Source organism: Motacilla alba, chromosome 4A, assembly GCF_015832195.1.
Source record: "Motacilla alba alba isolate MOTALB_02 chromosome 4A, Motacilla_alba_V1.0_pri, whole genome shotgun sequence".
Classification (NCBI taxonomy): Eukaryota; Metazoa; Chordata; class Aves; order Passeriformes; family Motacillidae; genus Motacilla; species Motacilla alba.
In genome coordinates, this window is record NC_052045.1 from 1,644,936 (window position 1) to 1,662,841 (window position 17,906).

The 17,906-nt window shown below is 41.6% G+C and overlaps 1 protein-coding gene across 5 annotated transcripts in view; it reads right to left on the reverse strand.

The window, feature by feature from the left end:
- The window catches only part of DIAPH2 (diaphanous related formin 2), a 174,449-nt gene that overhangs the window by 40,949 nt on the left and 115,594 nt on the right, over positions 1-17,906 (reverse strand). For 4 of the 5 annotated variants that reach the window (XM_038122767.1, XM_038122765.1, XM_038122764.1 and 1 more), the window contains one exon: positions 11,790-11,885. In XM_038122767.1, coding sequence (XP_037978695.1) covers positions 11,790-11,885 — 96 coding nt within the window. Of the gene's footprint in view, positions 1-3,934; positions 11,498-11,789; positions 11,886-17,906 lie in introns of those variants that run through there. The other variant, XM_038122766.1, reaches the window with a different exon arrangement.

The window sequence follows — 17,906 nt, forward strand, 5'->3', positions numbered from 1 at the left end:
TATTTTATATCACGTTTTAAGTAAAGGAACAAATCCTGGGGAACAGGAATTGCACTTGAAGGAACCCTCCCAAGGATGGCAGGCAACGAGCTGTGTCTGGAAAACCATCAGAGATAATTCAAAAACAATCAAACAATTCCAAAACAACCCAACAACTCCAAACCAATCCTGATGGCACATGAAGGCTCAGTGCCAGAGAGCTGTGCAGACCATTTCAGGGAGCTCTCTGGACATGAAATGTTCCTGGGAATGCCAGCACAGCAAAACCCCACAGCCCTTCTGCATGACAAACAAAAGCCCAGAGGCCACGGGGCACTGAAGCCTTGCAGGATGATTTTCCCTCAGATCTGTGCAGGTCCGCAGAGCTCCCACACAAGGCAAGAGAGAGAGGTCTCAGTGGGATTTAAATGCTGAGCTGTTTGCAAAATGTGGGCACTCAGGGGACAGGGCCAGCCTGACCACAGGGACTCAGGAAGGACCAAAGGATGGAATTCTTCTCCCTCCCACGACAGAATTTCATCCTGCAGCTCGGTGTGCATGGAATCACAGAGTTCTGCAGACCCTGGACAGCACCTCCTGTTGGATTATGCCTTTTTCTGACCCAGAGATGGGGCAATTGAGAGGGCTTTTAAGAGCTTTTATTCTATTTTCAGTTTTATGTGCAGGGTGAGATAATGTAGATGTTATAATGTAGATGTGATAATGTAGATGTGATAATGTAGATGCGATAATGTAGATGCTATAATGTGGATGTGATAATGTAGATGCTATAATGTAGATGTTATAATGTGGATGTTATAATGTGCATGTTATAATGTGCATGTTATAATGTGCATGTTATAATGTAGATGTGATAATGTAGATGCTATAATGTAGATGCTATAATGTAGATGCTATAATTTACTCTCCCAAAAGAAAAACAACCACCATCTGTCCCTTCATAGTACAGGAACCCATCAGAGTAGGAAAGAAAGGTGTGTTGTCCCAGTAAAATGAAGATAAAAAGTTTTTGACAGAAACCACATCAACACCTACCACTCTAAAGTTATCATAAAAACAATCAGCCCAGTTAAATAGATCAATAACCTCTTACACAGAAAAAAATATATAGTCTAAAAAAATTAGTAAGTGAACAAAAAAACCCACATCAAACCTACAGATAGTCCCTAAAATTCCCCACAAATTCATTCCCCACACACCCCTGCAGTGAGGAGCAATTCCTCTGGAACAGGCTTTGGGTTGCACTGCCTTGCCTGGTCTGTGGGTGCTCCATCCCTTCGCTCCTGTCCCACCAGTGAGGGTTTGGCACAAATGTGATTGCAGCAAAATGCTAAAGCTGCTTCATAAACGTTCTTCCACTCCTGAGATCCTCCCTCCCAGTGCTACAGAACCTTCTGATTCTTTAACAACGCATCTCAAGAGATTCTCCCGGGAAGTTTAAGGACAGCTCAGAATTGATTCATGTCTGTTCACTCAGATGATGAGCTGCTGCTCCTAAACCAAATCATGATTGCCTGCAGTGAAGAGAGATCTTTTTGAAATGTATATTCCTTAGTAATAGTGTCTGTTATTTCAACAGGAAATAAATATTCCGAAAACTCCATAAACATAATTCCAGCTTCCTTCTGAGTGGTTATCCATTAGGAGAAAAAAAAAAAAATGGAACTTCTAGTAAATCTCCCTTCAAGGTTTACACTCTGGTAAAGTAGATTTAAAAATAAAATAAGCTTTTGTCCAAAGCATCTTGTAATGAGCAGATTTTACAAGGAATGAAATTGCCAGTCATCTTTGCAATGTCTGACAGGAATGATAATGTGTTTTTTTCAGGAGTGAATCATCAGATCTAGGTGTTTTTTCTTGTTCTGGTTTGGGTTTTGCTAGTTTTTTTGGGGGTGGTTTGTCTCATTTTGTTTCTTTTGTAAGGAAATAATTAATTTTTAAATTTTTGGCTGAACACCTTGCTGGATTTTAATCAGCCCCCAGTGATGCTGGAATTTGCTGCTGTTCTCAGACTCAAATTCTGCTCCATGAAGTCATAAGGACCTTTTGGGTCCTCCCTCCATCCCACTGTGGTTTGGACAGAATTTTACAGAGCCTAAAGCCAGCTGAGCTGACAATGTAACCTGATCACAGAACAGAAAATGCTGTGGCCCTCCAAGCTGAATTATTTCTCCCTCTCCTGAGGGAATACTGGCAATAATGGCTTTTTTTTCCTATTATGTTATTTTAGAAACTTGTTCCCTTTAAAATGAAAAAAAAAATCATCCTCACAATGACTGAACATTTTCCCTATTTCAGTGTGGTATGTCTATTTTAATTTGTAATTTAAATTTGTAGGGAAAAAATGCAGGAAGGCTGACATTCCACTCCAGTAATATATTCATGGAATTACAGACACATAGACAGCGTTGTAAAATTTTATATACTCTCCTTATAATTATTTAAATAGAATCTTCTTCACCAACAGAAGAAATACCCAATGCAACAAAAAATGAAAGAAAAAAATACAGAAATGGGAGAGAAAATGAGAAGTGAATATAATGTGGATCTAAGGAAGAACTCTAGTGTCTCTGTTATTTTTAGACCTCCATCTGGAAGGCACTATACAGTGTGTATATAGTTTTTAAATAACAATATTATGACATTATATACTTCCATGAGAGGGTAAAGGAGATGAGCTAATGCACACACTAATAGATGTATTAGTGATAATGTTCTTACAAAATCTTATATCAAAGCCTATTATATCACTTTCCCCTCCAAAAGAGAAATCAGCTGTGTAACATGCAGAGACCTTCTAGTGAGAAGATCAACAAACCATATCAAAGGTTCACTTCTGCAGAGTGTTCTGAGCATGGCTAAATAAAACCAACTCTTTTAAGGCTGGAGCCTGGCTTTTACAGAATAAAGGCAATTCTGGGATTTGAAACTAGTTACTCTAAAATATCAGAGTTATTATTAATGCACATCATCAATATCTCACATCTGGTTTCAGCCATCATTAAAAATAACTTCACCCTAATTGCAGCACCCTTTAAAATATAACAGCATTGAAACTGAAACAACCTAGCAGTGCAAATGTCCTACAATTAACCAGCATGGATAGTGCTCAGGATGTGAGAGCAATTTTGGAGCTCCATACATTACAAATGTACCAGCTCAGCTGCATTATGCTGAGGCAATAATGTGCAATAATTAGATGAACCACCTGTGCTGCAGTTTCAGAAATGCAATGGAGATACCGACAGGAAATTGGGTTTGAAATGATGATTGACCAGGTCTCAATGATGCCTCAGGTTTAGCTTTTATATTTTTCACATTCTGTGCTGCTGTGGTGTGCAGTTCTGAGCTTCACATTATGGAATGGTGAGCTCTCTGCACAGAGCAGGGAGACAAAACAATTCCTGCTCCAGCTGGGACCAAGGACAAATGATCCAAATCTCAGCCCAGGAGCACAAACAGCGTGGGCTGGAGGGTGAAAAACAAGGATGGGACTTGATAACCTAAAGCTGGAACTGGACAATGAACTGCAAGGTGCAAATGGAGCAGAGCTGATCCAAGGAAGAGACCCCGGGAGCGCTCGTGCATTTTGGGACCATTTTGGTCCATCTTGGGTTCATCTTGGGACCATTTTGGTTCACCTTGGGTTCATTTTGGGACCATTTTGGTTCATTTTGGGACCATTTTGGTCCATCTTGGGTTCATCTTGGGACCATTTTGGTCCATCTTGGGTTCATCTTGGGACCATTTTGGTCCATCTTGGGTGCAGCCCAAGGTGGATCCATGGACGAGATCCTTTCAATAAATCCCTGCTTTACTCTTTAGCTCTGTCCAGTTTCTGTTCTAGCTCAGCCTTCCCAAGGCACCATCAGCACGCTCTGAAATCCCAGCTTGCCTGCAGCTCACCAGTGCATGCACCCTGCCAAAGGGGCAAAGTCAGGCCTGCAGCCTTCAAAGCCCAATACAGTGTGAATAAATGGCCAGAGATGCTTTGTAGGAAGATGCAAAAAAACCACAGATAAAACCAGCCAGCAACCTGCCAATACACAAATCAGCTCCCTGAATTTATCTTCCCCCAAATTCCTAGAAGCACAAAAGCAATCCATTCGAGGACGAGGGGATATCACAAAATCTATACCACAAAATTGGTAACATTTTCCACTTGTAATAAGCTATAAAGACCAAACTGTTTTGGGGTGGCACAGCTCTATGAGCACCAGAACAGCAGCAGAAGTTTAAGCACAGAATTCAGGTTGCATTGTCATTCCCCACGTGCTGCCCTGCTCTGCAGAGCTGCTCCAGAAGCACTGCTGGCCCTGACCTGTCCCTCTGCCACTGCACACCTGGGCTGGATCTTTAACTTGTCCTCTTAGAAGGACATGAAACTAAAAACATCAGGAAAATAAATTTATTTATTATGAAACGAAAAATTATGAACCTAACACATCAGGAAAATAAATTCTTATGATTATGGAACTAAAAAAATCAGGAAAATAAAATTACTTGAGGCAACTGCAATGCTGGCCTCTCACAGAATGACATAAGCCTGAGATAGTATCAGTACTCTGTAACTGAGCATTGTTATTTTAGGTTTTTTTTCTTATTTTCTCCTGCTAATGCCACAAGAAAATGAGAAGTTTCACAGTTGGCTCTGTTACATCATAACCCATAGGGTAAATATTGCCTTTGCAGGAAGGAAACAAATTAAGTTCTTCCAGTTCAGATGACAGCCACAATGAAGAACTCTGGGCCAGCTGGGGGACTCAATTCTTCACCGTGTGCCCTGAACAGGATGGAACAGAAAGCCTCCCTATCTACAAAATAACCATTTGGACCTAATGTCACTTCAATTAATCCCCTCCAAGTCATACACTGCAACAGTGATTTTCATCTCTTCCCTTTCCATTCATTATGTATATATATTAAAATATTAAAGCCAATGTGCTTTACCTCAGTAAACAGCACTGTGGGAGAAAATTTTTCAAATAGGAGTGTTTCACAATAATTGCACGATAACACTGTCAGCACTGACAAAGAAAATTCAAATGGCCAAATGCAAATTAAGTTAGCCTTGCATATCGTTCATTACTACTCATGTAGTTGGTAAATGAATGCATGAATATCCTTTCTCTGCATGTAAAAGAAGTTCCTCTAACTTCAGCTTCTGCATAAAGATGCAGCCAAAACTCAGCTATCAATCTCTGGAAATGGAGGCCTTCCCATCCAGCAGGACATAGCTCATTAAAATAGAACAGTTTTCAGATTCAGTGTGAATTAAAAAATAAATAAATTCAGAATGGTGAGTGACTTCCAAGTCGCACAAAATCCTGCTCTGTGACCTTGGCAGCCTCCTCCTGGATCACTCTTTGTGATGGGCTGGGAAGAATTCCTGGTTCTCAGAAAAGCTTTGTTTTATTTGTGAAAAAACTATTTCACAGCACAGGACCTTCCAAAAGGTTTTTGGATTTCTAAGGGCTTTCAGGAGGTTCAGAGGCAACTGTGCCAAGAGAAAGGAGCTCCACAATAAACCCTGAGTGTGATTCTGGAGCTGCGCTGCGTGCCTGCAGAGTCCTGTCACCAAACAGACACAAACGACTTCAAAGAAATAAATATAAATAAATACAAATACGTATGGAAATGTAACATGAGATACAAGACTCAATTTCAAGGTCTGCAGCAACTGGCACAGTTCTGCACCGGTCTGGCACAAGCTCAGGTGTTCTGTGGTCCGAGCTGCCAATGAAGAATCCTCAGTGCTCCCAGGGAGCTCCCATCATCACTCATGGACTCTGGGTTTTTGCTTCTAAAGGCACAAAAATTTAGAATTTCCTATGTTTGGATCTTAGGGCAATTCAATGAGTAAAGTAACACCAGTGCTGAGTTTTAAAAATGCTGAAACTTGAAAAATAGTCTCAAACTTCACAGGGAAAACTTTTCCCAGTGCACTGAATGCACTCTGAAGCACTCTAATAAAAGCAAGGGGTACAGAACTCTCCTTAGCCTGGGCAAGTAATTAAATGCTTTAGATGAACAACAAACTGAGGTAATTAGTTACAATTACATAGCACAGTAACTTTCTGAAGGACATTTAGCAGAACGTGCACGTGGCTTTGCCACTTGATGGCACGTTTTCGTTTGCTCAGGAAAAACTCTTGTACTGGGAAATAAGAATACATCAAATGGCAAATAACAACTTGGGTTTGGAGAAAGCAGCAGCCATGGATCCAAAGTCCAGAGCTCACAATCCCATTTCTCTGTGTCTGTGGAGCTCCCCAAACATTTATAAACACCTGACGCGCTCCAGGTCAACACGTGAACAATCCCTGCGTACCAGGAACAGAAAATCAATTTTAAAGACAACAAATCAATCTCCAGCACTGCTTCAGAGAAGGGCAACGCACCCACAGAGGTGAAAGCAATTATGCAAATGTACAGAATTCCTGAATTTGTGTCTTTCTGTCCAGCCAGCCAGTGGTCCTGAGGTGTTTCTGGAGCCTCTTCACTCCTTGCCTGCTCCAGGGAATGTGGTGTCCACCTGAAAACCTGGAGCATCCACTCTGAGCAGGCTGGAGCCCCTTTAGTCCCTTTGTGTCCACTTCTCCTCCATCCTGCTTGTAAGGAGAATTCCTCAGAAAACACAGAATTCAGCTTTGGGCTGCAAGGGACTTTAAAAATCATCTATTTCAACACCCTGTCACAGGCAGAGACACCCCTCCTGTCAAGTAAAATCTCCCCGTACCAAAGCTGTTCCTTTCAGGCCAGGCCACAGGAAAAATGTATTGTCCAACTACTCCTTTAATTACAAAAGCCATAAGACAAAATGCAGACACAGTAAAAATAGATTATACCACAAATACCTATTTTTAAACAGCTTTGGGACTGTTTATGGAGCTCTCAGGACTCAGGTAACTTGCTGAGATTCCATCTGAATGGTGCCCATATTTATATTTAGAAATAAAAGGCAAGCTTAAATCTACAATAGTGCCATGAGAGCAAAATGAGTGAATTTCTTATTGGTGATCTTGTTCAGCTCTTGCTATTACAGATGTGGTAATTTTGAAGCACTTGGATCCTGTGTGAGTCCCATTAGTCCACAACACCTGACTGTCAGCAAAAATCCTCCATTACAAACTGCATGGCAAACATGCCTTTACTCAGCTCCTGGAAGCTGAAATGTTTGAAAAGATGAATAAGTCTAAAATCCAAACTGATTTTTAAACACAGGACTAAATTTCCGTGGCACATAATGGATATTTCCACCTTGATAACAGGTATTTAATGTTAAGGATCTGTTCCTCTGAACAGATTTTATTGAGCACAAGCTCAGTGCACCTCCCACCTCCCTGCATTTGAACATTTATGATATTCTCACCAATTCACAGATGCAAGCATATCAAAACCCAGCTTATTTAGACAACTGTCACATCCAGAGTGATGTGACAATGCTTTCAGGAAAGCAAATTTGCTTTGACTGAAGGTTTTTATTTGAATGTGGTTGAGGTAAATGAGGACTGTGCACCCAGAAACCCAACTAACCCTCCAGATTTTATTTAATACAATCAGTGCAAAGGTAAAATTACTTTAGCAAGGTAGACAAGCAAAAGTGAGTCTTTAGGCACAGCTGCTATCTCCAAGCAGAAGACATAAGATTCCTAAAACAATAACCTTTTATTACATTTCTGATGCAATGAAAAATATCCACCTACTTAAACAAACCCATATTTTAAATTAAAATGTCTGAATGCCATAGGAAAATTACCAAAAATCATTAAAAAAATAGGAAAACACTATTACCACAACTCCTGCTTCTCTTGCCAGGGTTAAACAAGGAGTGGAAGCCCCTCAGATGGCTCCCACCAAAGACACAAACCAGATGCTGACACTGAACCAGGGAGGTTCAGGATCTCCTCTCAAGGTGTGCTCTTAGCATGGAAATAATGACAGGGCAGCAACTGAGCTGATTTTGATGCAGGAATTAAAAACTGATCCAAAATGTGTGCTAAGAGGGCAGAGGAATCCCCAAGAAACACACTGAGATCTAAAGCAGGAGAACCTTCCCGCATGTCCCTTGCAGCACTGCATCCCCAGCAGGGAGAGCCCCAGAAAAAAGGGTCCAGGGCACCAGGGAGGCTGCCAGAGCTTGCATATATGGTTATTAACATTCCTAAAAGAAATTAAATTCCATGCCAAAAAACTTAGAAACTTAATAAAAAGAACCTTAGCGGAATAGTTAGCTCTGTGCAGAAATTTGCTTAAGCTAATTTAGAGAAGAAATTATTCCTGAATTGGTCTTCTTTTAATAATTTCACAGCCCAGGGCCAGGAAAAAGGGCAGGGATTATTGTGTAGCAGCAGAGCTGGATGCAGATTTTAATGGCACCCTGTGATAAATGCCACCTAAAACTGGTCTTTATTATCCCAATATTGGCAAACTTGCAAAATGCAAAGTGTATTTTTGGAAGAGGAACCAACATTTCTAGTAGCTGATTTCTAATTATTATTTTGCAGGCTCTCTAAGCACAGCAATGCACTGAGAGGACAATCTCTCTCCCTAAAATCCAGTGGCTAGAAACAATGGAGTGCTGAGCTCAGGAGAGAGGAGCCACACAATGTTTTTGCACATTGAGACGTCTGCAGGAGAAAAACACAAAGGAGTGAAATGTAAAACTAGAGGAGGGGGGCAGGAATTTATTATTATTACTTCCATGACCTGCTAACAAAACCATTTTTACTGGAAAACTCTGGGGCTGTAATGCAACCCATTAAAGTGCAGCTTTTCATTTCCAGGCTTAGCAAACAAACATAATGCAGTGAAGCATATTTGAAATGGGTTTTATTTTTCTGAACCTGTCTGTACATTTCACCATTTGATTTTCCCCCAGCAGGAGTACTTCAACGTTGAGCAGTCCCTCTCTTCCCTTCTGCACCTCTTACCCAGTATGAATCTGACTGGAAATTACTTTAAAAGAAATTATTTTAAAGGCATGGCCATGTAAGCACAAATATTCTACGAGGTACAGCAGCAACCCCTGTAAAAAAGGCAAATTGAAGGGGTGGAATGACACTCCTTTGGGCTGGTTGTAAGCCTGTAGTAATTGGAGCTCCATTATCCAAATTAATTAATCCCTCCCAGGTCCAGCCCACTCACCTAAAGCCACAGGGAACACACACAGGGGTTTTTTGGCTTTTTTTTTTTTTTTTTTTTATTTTAAAGTTGTGGGGTGCCAAACTGACCAAAATTCCACTAGAAGTGAAACTACAGTTTGTTCCTTCTGAGTTAAATTTCCTTCATGAAACCACTGGAAGAAAACACAACAAAAGCTCAATTTCCATGATCTTCTGACGGTGGCCACTGTGAGGCTGTGAAACCTCTCCAGTTCTAATTTTCACCATGAGAAGATGCAAACAGAGGAAGCAGCTTTGGAAAAGGACAGATCTGGAGCACACACAGAGAACCGACTGTACTGCTGATGGTTTGGGGCATTTCCCTTGGTGGTTTTTAGGGGTTTGGACAGGGAGCTTTTGCCTTTCTGTAGGGGCCACCTGTTACCAAAGGAATTAGCAAAACTACAAAAGGTAAGCAAGCAGAAGTTGTTTCTTCTCCTTGCTCAACTACAACCACAACTGACACAGAGAAACGAGATCTGTGTCCAAACAGGCAGAAAACTATTGATGGATTTTCCTCTCAGACCATAACGTGTACCCAGGACAAGTTCAAACCCAAAGCTTTGCTGGGCAAGTCTAACTTTGGAAATAACAACTTTTTTAAAATTTTATTTATTTTTCCCCACGAGTGTCCCAAACCCAGGCTGACTCCAGAGGAGTTCAGCTCTAACAATGCTCAGAAAACCCCTGCACTGTTCCTGCCCACAGACAGAATTATTCCACTTGCCAATCACAACCCAGCAAGCTCTTCTTTCCAGGCCTTTCATTTCCTTTTTTTTTATCCTTCCACTGAACCAGAGGAGGCATGGAATTAATTGTTTATCCCAATCTCACTGGATGGAACTCTGCAGGACAGAGGGAACTGTCATTGCTCCTTTTTTGAAGGAGAGATGTGGAAGGTTCTAAATGTGGTCCCAGGATTTTCAGGCTTCAGTTCACTGCTCAGAAATGTCACAGCCACTTTTTTAGGCACCTTTTGGTTACTCACAAGTTACTCACAAAATGTCATGTACGTTTCTAAACCACATGAGAAAATTTACATGAAGGTTTCAGTGAGATATTTGACCAGGAATAACATTTATTGCATTCTATTCTCAATTCTTAGCTGCCCCTGCAAATCTTACTTTCTGGCCTTCTTCTCTTCCAGAACCCTTCCATTTGGCCGGAGTTTGGAACCGGAGGACCCAGTCCTTTTCTCACAGTGAGTTCTCCAAAGTCAATCTCCTTAAATTTAAAAGCCAGGCCCCACTGGAATATCACCTGACTCAATGACATTCCAAACCCAGAAGTCAAAGTAACTACATAAAGCAGAAGATCAGTCAAAGGGATTTTCAGTTAGCTCTGTCCCCTGTTTTTGCTGAGGAATCCCTGGTTTTGCCCCAGGTTCAATCATCTTCTGCTTTCTCAGCTGCAGCAGATTTTGTGCAATCTCCCCTGGTCCCTGGCAAGCTTTGCTTTGTCACCGCTCGGTGACAAATGTCTCCTCAAGTCACAATACAGAGAAACCATCTCTCAAAATGATACTTCTCAAGAGAGGGGAAAAAACCAAATTTTGATCGAGGAGTTCTTTCACGTCTGATCTGAGAGCAGAAACAAGCCCTGAATTAAGAATGATCCTGGAACTGGAGGGGAATTGACTTCGCAGTATGAACAAATCAAGTCACTTCTTTGGTTTTTTTCCATAAGAACATGCATATGGCAAATTAAAAATAATTATGCACTACCTTTGCTACTAAAGAGGGTAATAGAATTTGCCTTTACTCTTCTGTTCCCCTAAAAAAAAATCATCAGCCAACATGAACCAGCTCACTGAGGATCAGGTGGATTAACATGGCTTATTTATGACTCTCATTTGCCAAACATATCCAAACCAAGCTTTTGATTTTATGCCAAATAACTTCAACTGTACATTTTTAAGAGTGTATTTTTTACTATAAGACCTGTTTGAAATGAAAAATTGCAAAACACAGTTACCATGAGCTTTGATGAAAAGTGAAAGCAGAGTAAATGCATTTCACCAAGTGCGTGCCACTGGAATATCATAAGCAGAGAAGAGAACAAAGGAAACGCTGCCACTGATCAACTTCTCAAATTGTCTCAAAATCAGCTTTGCAGGAAGAAACAATTGCTCAGTGAAGTGGACACAGTTGAGACCAATGCCATTGTCTTCCTCAGGAAAACAAAGCTATCTTAATGTATTTTTACTTTGAAGACTCCAAGCACTGGAAGTTCCTACCAGAGCAGAACAGGCCCAAGAGCAGCGCTTGGAAATGATGATCAGCAGGACACTCAAATCTGATTTGTTAGGAAGCTAATACTCCTCATGGCACCACCTGCAATGAATTAATCATACTTACAGCTGTGAGAATGAAGCACACGTAGTGCAGGGATGTTTAAATGCCATTTCAAAGGCAACAGGAGCCCTTAGAGCACGCAGTGACCTGGAGCCCGAGCTGCAGGTTAGAAACCTGTGACTGTGCTGGGCTTTCTCAGCAGCTCGCTGCCCAACAGCAGCCCAGGGAAAACTGCTGGAGAATCTTTGCCAAGCAGCTCCAGGCTGCTCTGTTTGCAGCCCAGCTTCAGGCTGCTCAGTGGGTAGCCCAAAGCTTGCAGAATTGCCCTTACCTTGCGCTCGCGGCGTTCGTTTCCTGCGGTCCCTGAAAGCTGCTCCCGACTGCAGGGCCTCCAGCAGGCTGTCCATCACCCCCGTCTCGTCACCCTCTGTGGGGAGCAGCAGAAGAAAAAGCCATCAGTACAGCTGCAAGCAGATTTAGAAGGAAATAGAAGTCCAAGGGTTGTCCTGTTTCCATAAGGCTGCCAAGGAAGAGGCGGGCACGCCTCAGAGCAAGGCTGCTGGCAGGTTTAAGTAAAACATTTATATTTAATAATAAATAAACAAACATACTTTCCACGGTGTAATTTAAATAATAAATATATTTAAGTAAAAATATATTTAAAGGGCAGGGCAGGTGGCACTGTCTGCTGTGGGTGATGCCCGTTAGGCAAAAGTGATGGCAGCCCTACTGTTCCTGCAGCTTGGAGGTGTTCCCCTGTGAGTTATTGATGCCATCCTCAGCATGCAGACAGGCAGAGCGATGGCTGCCTCGCTGCTGAGACATCTGAAGGCTTTTCTGAAGTGGAAACGGGTCAATTGAATCAATGCATCTGATGGCACTGAACAGCAGAAGGTTCAATGTTGCAGTACAGAGGAAATATTTTATACGATGCCTCCCGGCTTCACGACTCACTAGATCTTTGGAAAAAATTATCTGTACAATCAATAGCATGGATGGTCTTCAGGTGACATAAAGAGGATGAGGAGGGGATAACCATGCAGTGGAAGTTGGTGGTGTAACATTTTTAACAGCTGAATTTTACTTCTGCTCCATTTTTAATTTTGCTTTTTTCCATATCCAAGCTAACTCGCAGCCCTTAAATTGCTGGACTTGATGGTGCGTTATGGAAATCTGGGTGGAAAAATGACTTCTTTTTATATATTTGAGTCTTTACATTCCTTTGCATTTCAGTCTGTTAATAACAGTTGACAGCAGCATGAGAAATAGGGGTCAAAGAACTGAGAGGTTACAAAACTACTGATGAATGCCTCTTTCTGTTCCCATATCTGAGTTATAACCCAAACTTAAAATATAGGTTGGGCTCAGCAGGTAGGTGGACATTTCAGCCACATCTCTCAGACTCCAAACTCATATAAATTTCCCCATCTGGGCAAGGGAAGATCATTACTTTATGCAAAAAAAATTACATTATGGTAAAAAAACTTCTGACTCACACAAGTGTAGGAGGTTAGATGCACACTCAGGCTCTCAAATGCTCAAGTTTAAAAGCAGCCTGTTAATGAATCAGCTGTTCTGTCCTGGTTCCCTGTTACATTCAGATTTATTAGACACCTGAGGTAAGAGCACACCTAAAACAGAGCCTGGTTCAAATTTCTACAAGCTGATCATTAGAATAACTGCTTGATCCCTTTAAATGACACATCTCCTAACTGACACATTCTACACACACTACACGACACACCCAGAGCTCTCTCCAGGGCAGCAGCAAAGGGAGCAGGGCAAGTGCAGGAACCAGCACAAGGCTCTGAAATACCAGTTTTAATTACATTCCATCTAAAAGCCTTAAATAACTGAAGTCCTGAAAAACAAATAAGCAAATTAGCTTTTCTCAATTCCCACTCACATCCAAAGCCAGAATTTTCTCTAAACTGTACAACATAATTGTTTTTCTTTGTGCTTCTTATCCTAGCCATGCTTATTCATTGATTTGTTGTTGGCTCTGTATTAAATTTACCTTCAAAATCAAAGGTCTCTGAATGCACTTTGTCCAAATTAATACACATCAAGTTGGTCTGAAACACTTAATGGCAGTGACTGCAGACCCAGAACTAGTTAATATCTTAGAATATTTAAAGTGTAGAAAAATTACAATATTCTTCGATCTTCATTAAAAGTAAGAGTTGGCAGAGTTTATTAAAAAAGACAAAAATCCTTCAATACTTCATGAATGTTTATGCAGCCTTCCACTTTTTTGCTGAGTGAGCTGCTCTACCTGCTAATTACTGCAACTGCCAAAAGCCAGCCTGGCTTTGGGATGCCAGAATACACAACATAAAACAAATTACTAAGGACAGAGTGATGAGATTTTTAACTCCTCAAAGTAAAATTCACGCAAGGTCTGATCTCAGCAGTGCATCTTAACCACAGTCTTCAGGTGGTTAAGTGGGAACTGGACAAAGAATTGCATTTTCAGGGAGCCCTGATTAAAACTGATCAATAAATGTCAGTCTTCCCCAATAATTCTTGCTGCAGTTCTTCACACAGTACCAGCTACCTCCTCCATTTGTCTTCTTTATACCACCCACAGCAATTTATAGACACAAATAAAAAACAAAGACAGGAATTGCCACAAGTTTGAAAACTAAAAACTAATTTCCAACATTTCTGTCAGCAGAAATAAAACACATAATCATTATTTGTCCTTCAGATGTCTTTCATTGTACACAAGGACAGGAGTTTTATCTGGAACAAGTAATTTTCTTCCTCATTGTTTCTTCTCCGAGTTGGCCCCAAGCATTTAAAAGAGAGCAAATGTGTGGAGACATGCAAAAAAAAATTGGCAATTCCCTTTGATTGGCCTTAGCAAAGAGCCAGACTGACTCCAGGTGTTAAAGAGGACTGCAAAAGGATTCTCAGTGATGAACTGAAGCGTTAGCTACCAGCCCCAATCGTTAGAATTTGGGTTTGACACCAGTTCCATTCCCTCTGGTCTGGAGCCCAGACTCGGGTGGGTTTTTAGGAGTTTCAGAAATGCTCCTGCAGGGCCCAGGGCTTACACCAGGGCTACTCAGCAGATCTGGCCCACTTTAATGTAGTAATAAAGACAAAATAACTTTCTTCTTCCACAGAACAATCTTATTGCTCCTTGCACTGCTGAACAGACCCGACCTGCAGAAGATTTGGAATGATAAAATCAGCTGAAATAATTGAATTGATGTGTGTAACTCCACAGGCCAGCCAGGAGCTCTTCAACAGGGAATGCCCCACAGCTCCAACCTAGAGGTGACCAAAGAAACAGCGACCAAAGCCCAGGATGCTGTGGTGCCAGGAGCAGGGGGGCACCAGCTTGATTACAGCGCTGACAGGAGAGAATCAGCCCTGGAAAAGCCTCTCGTGGAAGCAGGGCTGCATCCCAACACAGAGTGCCCGAGGCAGCAGCCTTTCTTCAGCCCACACGGAGCTGGAAGGATGCAGCAGCAGCTCCTCCTGTGCCTGGGGACCTGGGCAGCCCCAGCAGAGCACAGAAAAACCTTCCAGGGGCTGGGAGCCCTGAGCTGCAGCACAGCACCCCCCAACCCAGCCTGGCCCTTCCTCAGCTGCACCTGAGCTTTGGCAGGCAGAAATATTGACACAAGGGGCTCCAAGTGCAACCTGAGGGTGACATTTCAGCAGGTGCCAGCTGCTGGAATAACTGGGGGTGCAGAAACTGCCCCAGAGCTCAGCCAAGCATGGTCCAGCTGCAGCGGATGTGCTTTCCTCAGCTCAGACCCACAGCTGGGAACGTGCTGCTGCTCCTGGGGCGTTCTGCCCTCCCCTCTGGCTGTCTGCACTGCTTACTGCAGGGGTACCTGCACAGGTTTTGCTGCCACATTTGTATTTTCTAGGATTTTCCACAATGCAAAACACCTTGTACTCGTCATTACAAATATCCAGACTGCAAACTGATCTAAGTTAATAAGAAGTGCAGCTACTGCACAGCCATTCGGGTAAAGGTTTACAGGAATTTTACAGGATTTCTTTCATGAATTTAGGCCCTTGCTGAAAGAGTCCAGTCAAATACCTCATTAGGTAACACTTGCTGCTCCAAAGGGTTTTAAAATTATGCTTCTATTCACATCTTGCACTACCCTGCTTTGCTTTGAACTTTTATGCACTTTTCAAAGTCTAATGGGTGTCCTGTAGAAACTTTTAAACAAGACTTTTTATTCATAACCAGTACCAGAATTTTTAATTGCAATATATTCACTTAGAAAGGTCAGCTCTCAGTGTCTTTGGGAAAGCGTGTTTTTGTGTTCTCCTCATATATTTGCATTTTATTCATTTGCTAAATTCGTTTTGCATGCATAATAAATATCTCCAGGAAGCAGTCCTGCTCTGCAGCTTGCAGCAGAGTGGAGTCTCGTGCCTCTTATTTACTTTTTAATTAGAGGAGAACAAGCTAGGACAGTGTGACTGAGAAGTGAACCCCCAGCTCATGTCAGTTTACAAAACAAGGCAAAGCCTTGCTTACACACCAATTAAGAATATTGTTGATGATAACCTGACCTCAGGCTTAAATAAATTAATAGAAGAAAAAAAAATGTGCTTTGTTGCACAGGCAGGATTTGAAAACAACGTTTGAAATGTACATTTTTTTATTTATTGGGAGAAAATGCCCCAATGGCCAAGGTTTGCCGTGGCCTCACTGAGATGCCCCCACACAGCCCCTGGAGCCTCTTCCTGCAAGGACCACACCTCAAACAGGCTGTAATGTGAATTACCTGGAGCAAATGGGAAGAGATTGCCTCTGTGTGGGAAGGAAAAGATTGTGCAGCTCACCAAAAGAAAAACCCAGCCCAAAAAAATCCCATGTTTAATTACACCTGTAAATAAAGCTCTGCTGCAGTTCCAAAGCTGTATTTAAACTACAGCACTGAGCTGCTTTTAATTTCTGTGATGGACAGATATGTAAGGCAGAACAAATCACCAATGCTCTTATCATTGTTAATCATTTCCTTTTAAAAGTTCTTTATTATTGAGCAACTCTAACATTTTAGGGGAAAAAGGAGTTTTGGGAACCCATTTTGAGGAAAGGGGAGTTCTTAACACATTCTTGATGACTTTTTGTTTTCTAATTTAATATTGGTGATGGTTTTGACTGGGATAGAGTTAATTTTCCTCACAGCAGCTGTGTTTTGGACTGGAAGCTGTTGATAATTCAGGGGGGGTTGATAATTCAGGGTTTTTTTTCTTATCACTGAGCAGCCCTTACACAGCCAAGGGGTTTTCTGCTCCTCAGCCCATCCCACCCTGATTCCTGAACCAGCCTTACAGTAAGGCTGATCAATAATTATTTCTGAAATGCTTTTTAACATTGTAAGGTCTTCAAAATATCAACTGTTATACAGCAGTTACATTGAGATAAACAAAATTAAGGCTACTTTCAAGATTAATAACAGTACCTACTTTTTGAAACACAAATAATTTCTCTAAGGAAAAGTTGAATTTGCATAGAAAACTCCCTGAAGTTACTTCTTGTTACTGTTCAGTAAACAGTCCCCAAGAAACCTACTTTCAAGAGAAAAGAATCCAATTTTTCTTTCTTCCCTGCAATTATCCCAATCACAGATTTGTCAGTCTAATAATTTTCCCCCCAGTAAACTCAATCAGAAGGTACCATATGGGCCTCCTTCGTTATCAAAACCAAACTTTTCCAGAGCAAAGCATTTAAAGGTGGGATTAAATTTCAAGCTGTAATTTCTTCCTAACTTCCTGTCCATGCTCACACCCATTTGCATTTCTCCTGAGCTGCTTCTGACCCATTTAGCAGCAGCTCAGTGACTCTGACACTCACCCCATCCTCTAGACCACTTCAAACTCTGCACAAACAGCTCTTACAAAGCTTTTTAGCAATTCCTGCAGAATTGCTTTGAAGAGGAAAACTCAAACCTGTAGACGCTCCCCTTTAAGCATAATGCAAGGCTCAATCTGGTTTTTGTTCTGTGAATATCAGCTTTCAGGAGGTGTGCAGCACATTCAAACAGACCATCAACGTCAATATGGAAAATAATGACTTCCCAAAGGAATTTCAACATTTGCCTCATTGACATCCAGCACCACAAACTAATAATCTTTAAAATGTAAGTAAGAGCCAAGATTTACCACTGCAGGTACCCCATGCAATCACCAGCCAATCCAGAAATCCAAAAAGACATTTACAAAATAACGTGTAACTCGCAATAAGCTTAGTATGGATTTCTGTTTATGCTAAAGGACGTGGAAGGAAGACAAACCAACCACAAAAGCACAGGATCATTACAAAGCTGCAGCAAAAGCAAGCCCTGGAATTATATCCTGCACCAGTGAAATCAAACAGCAGCTCAAGGAAACAGAACACAGCAGTCGGAATAAAAAACCCATGAAATCTTCTGTGGGGTGCTTGGAAAGGGAAAGCAGGAATATCCAT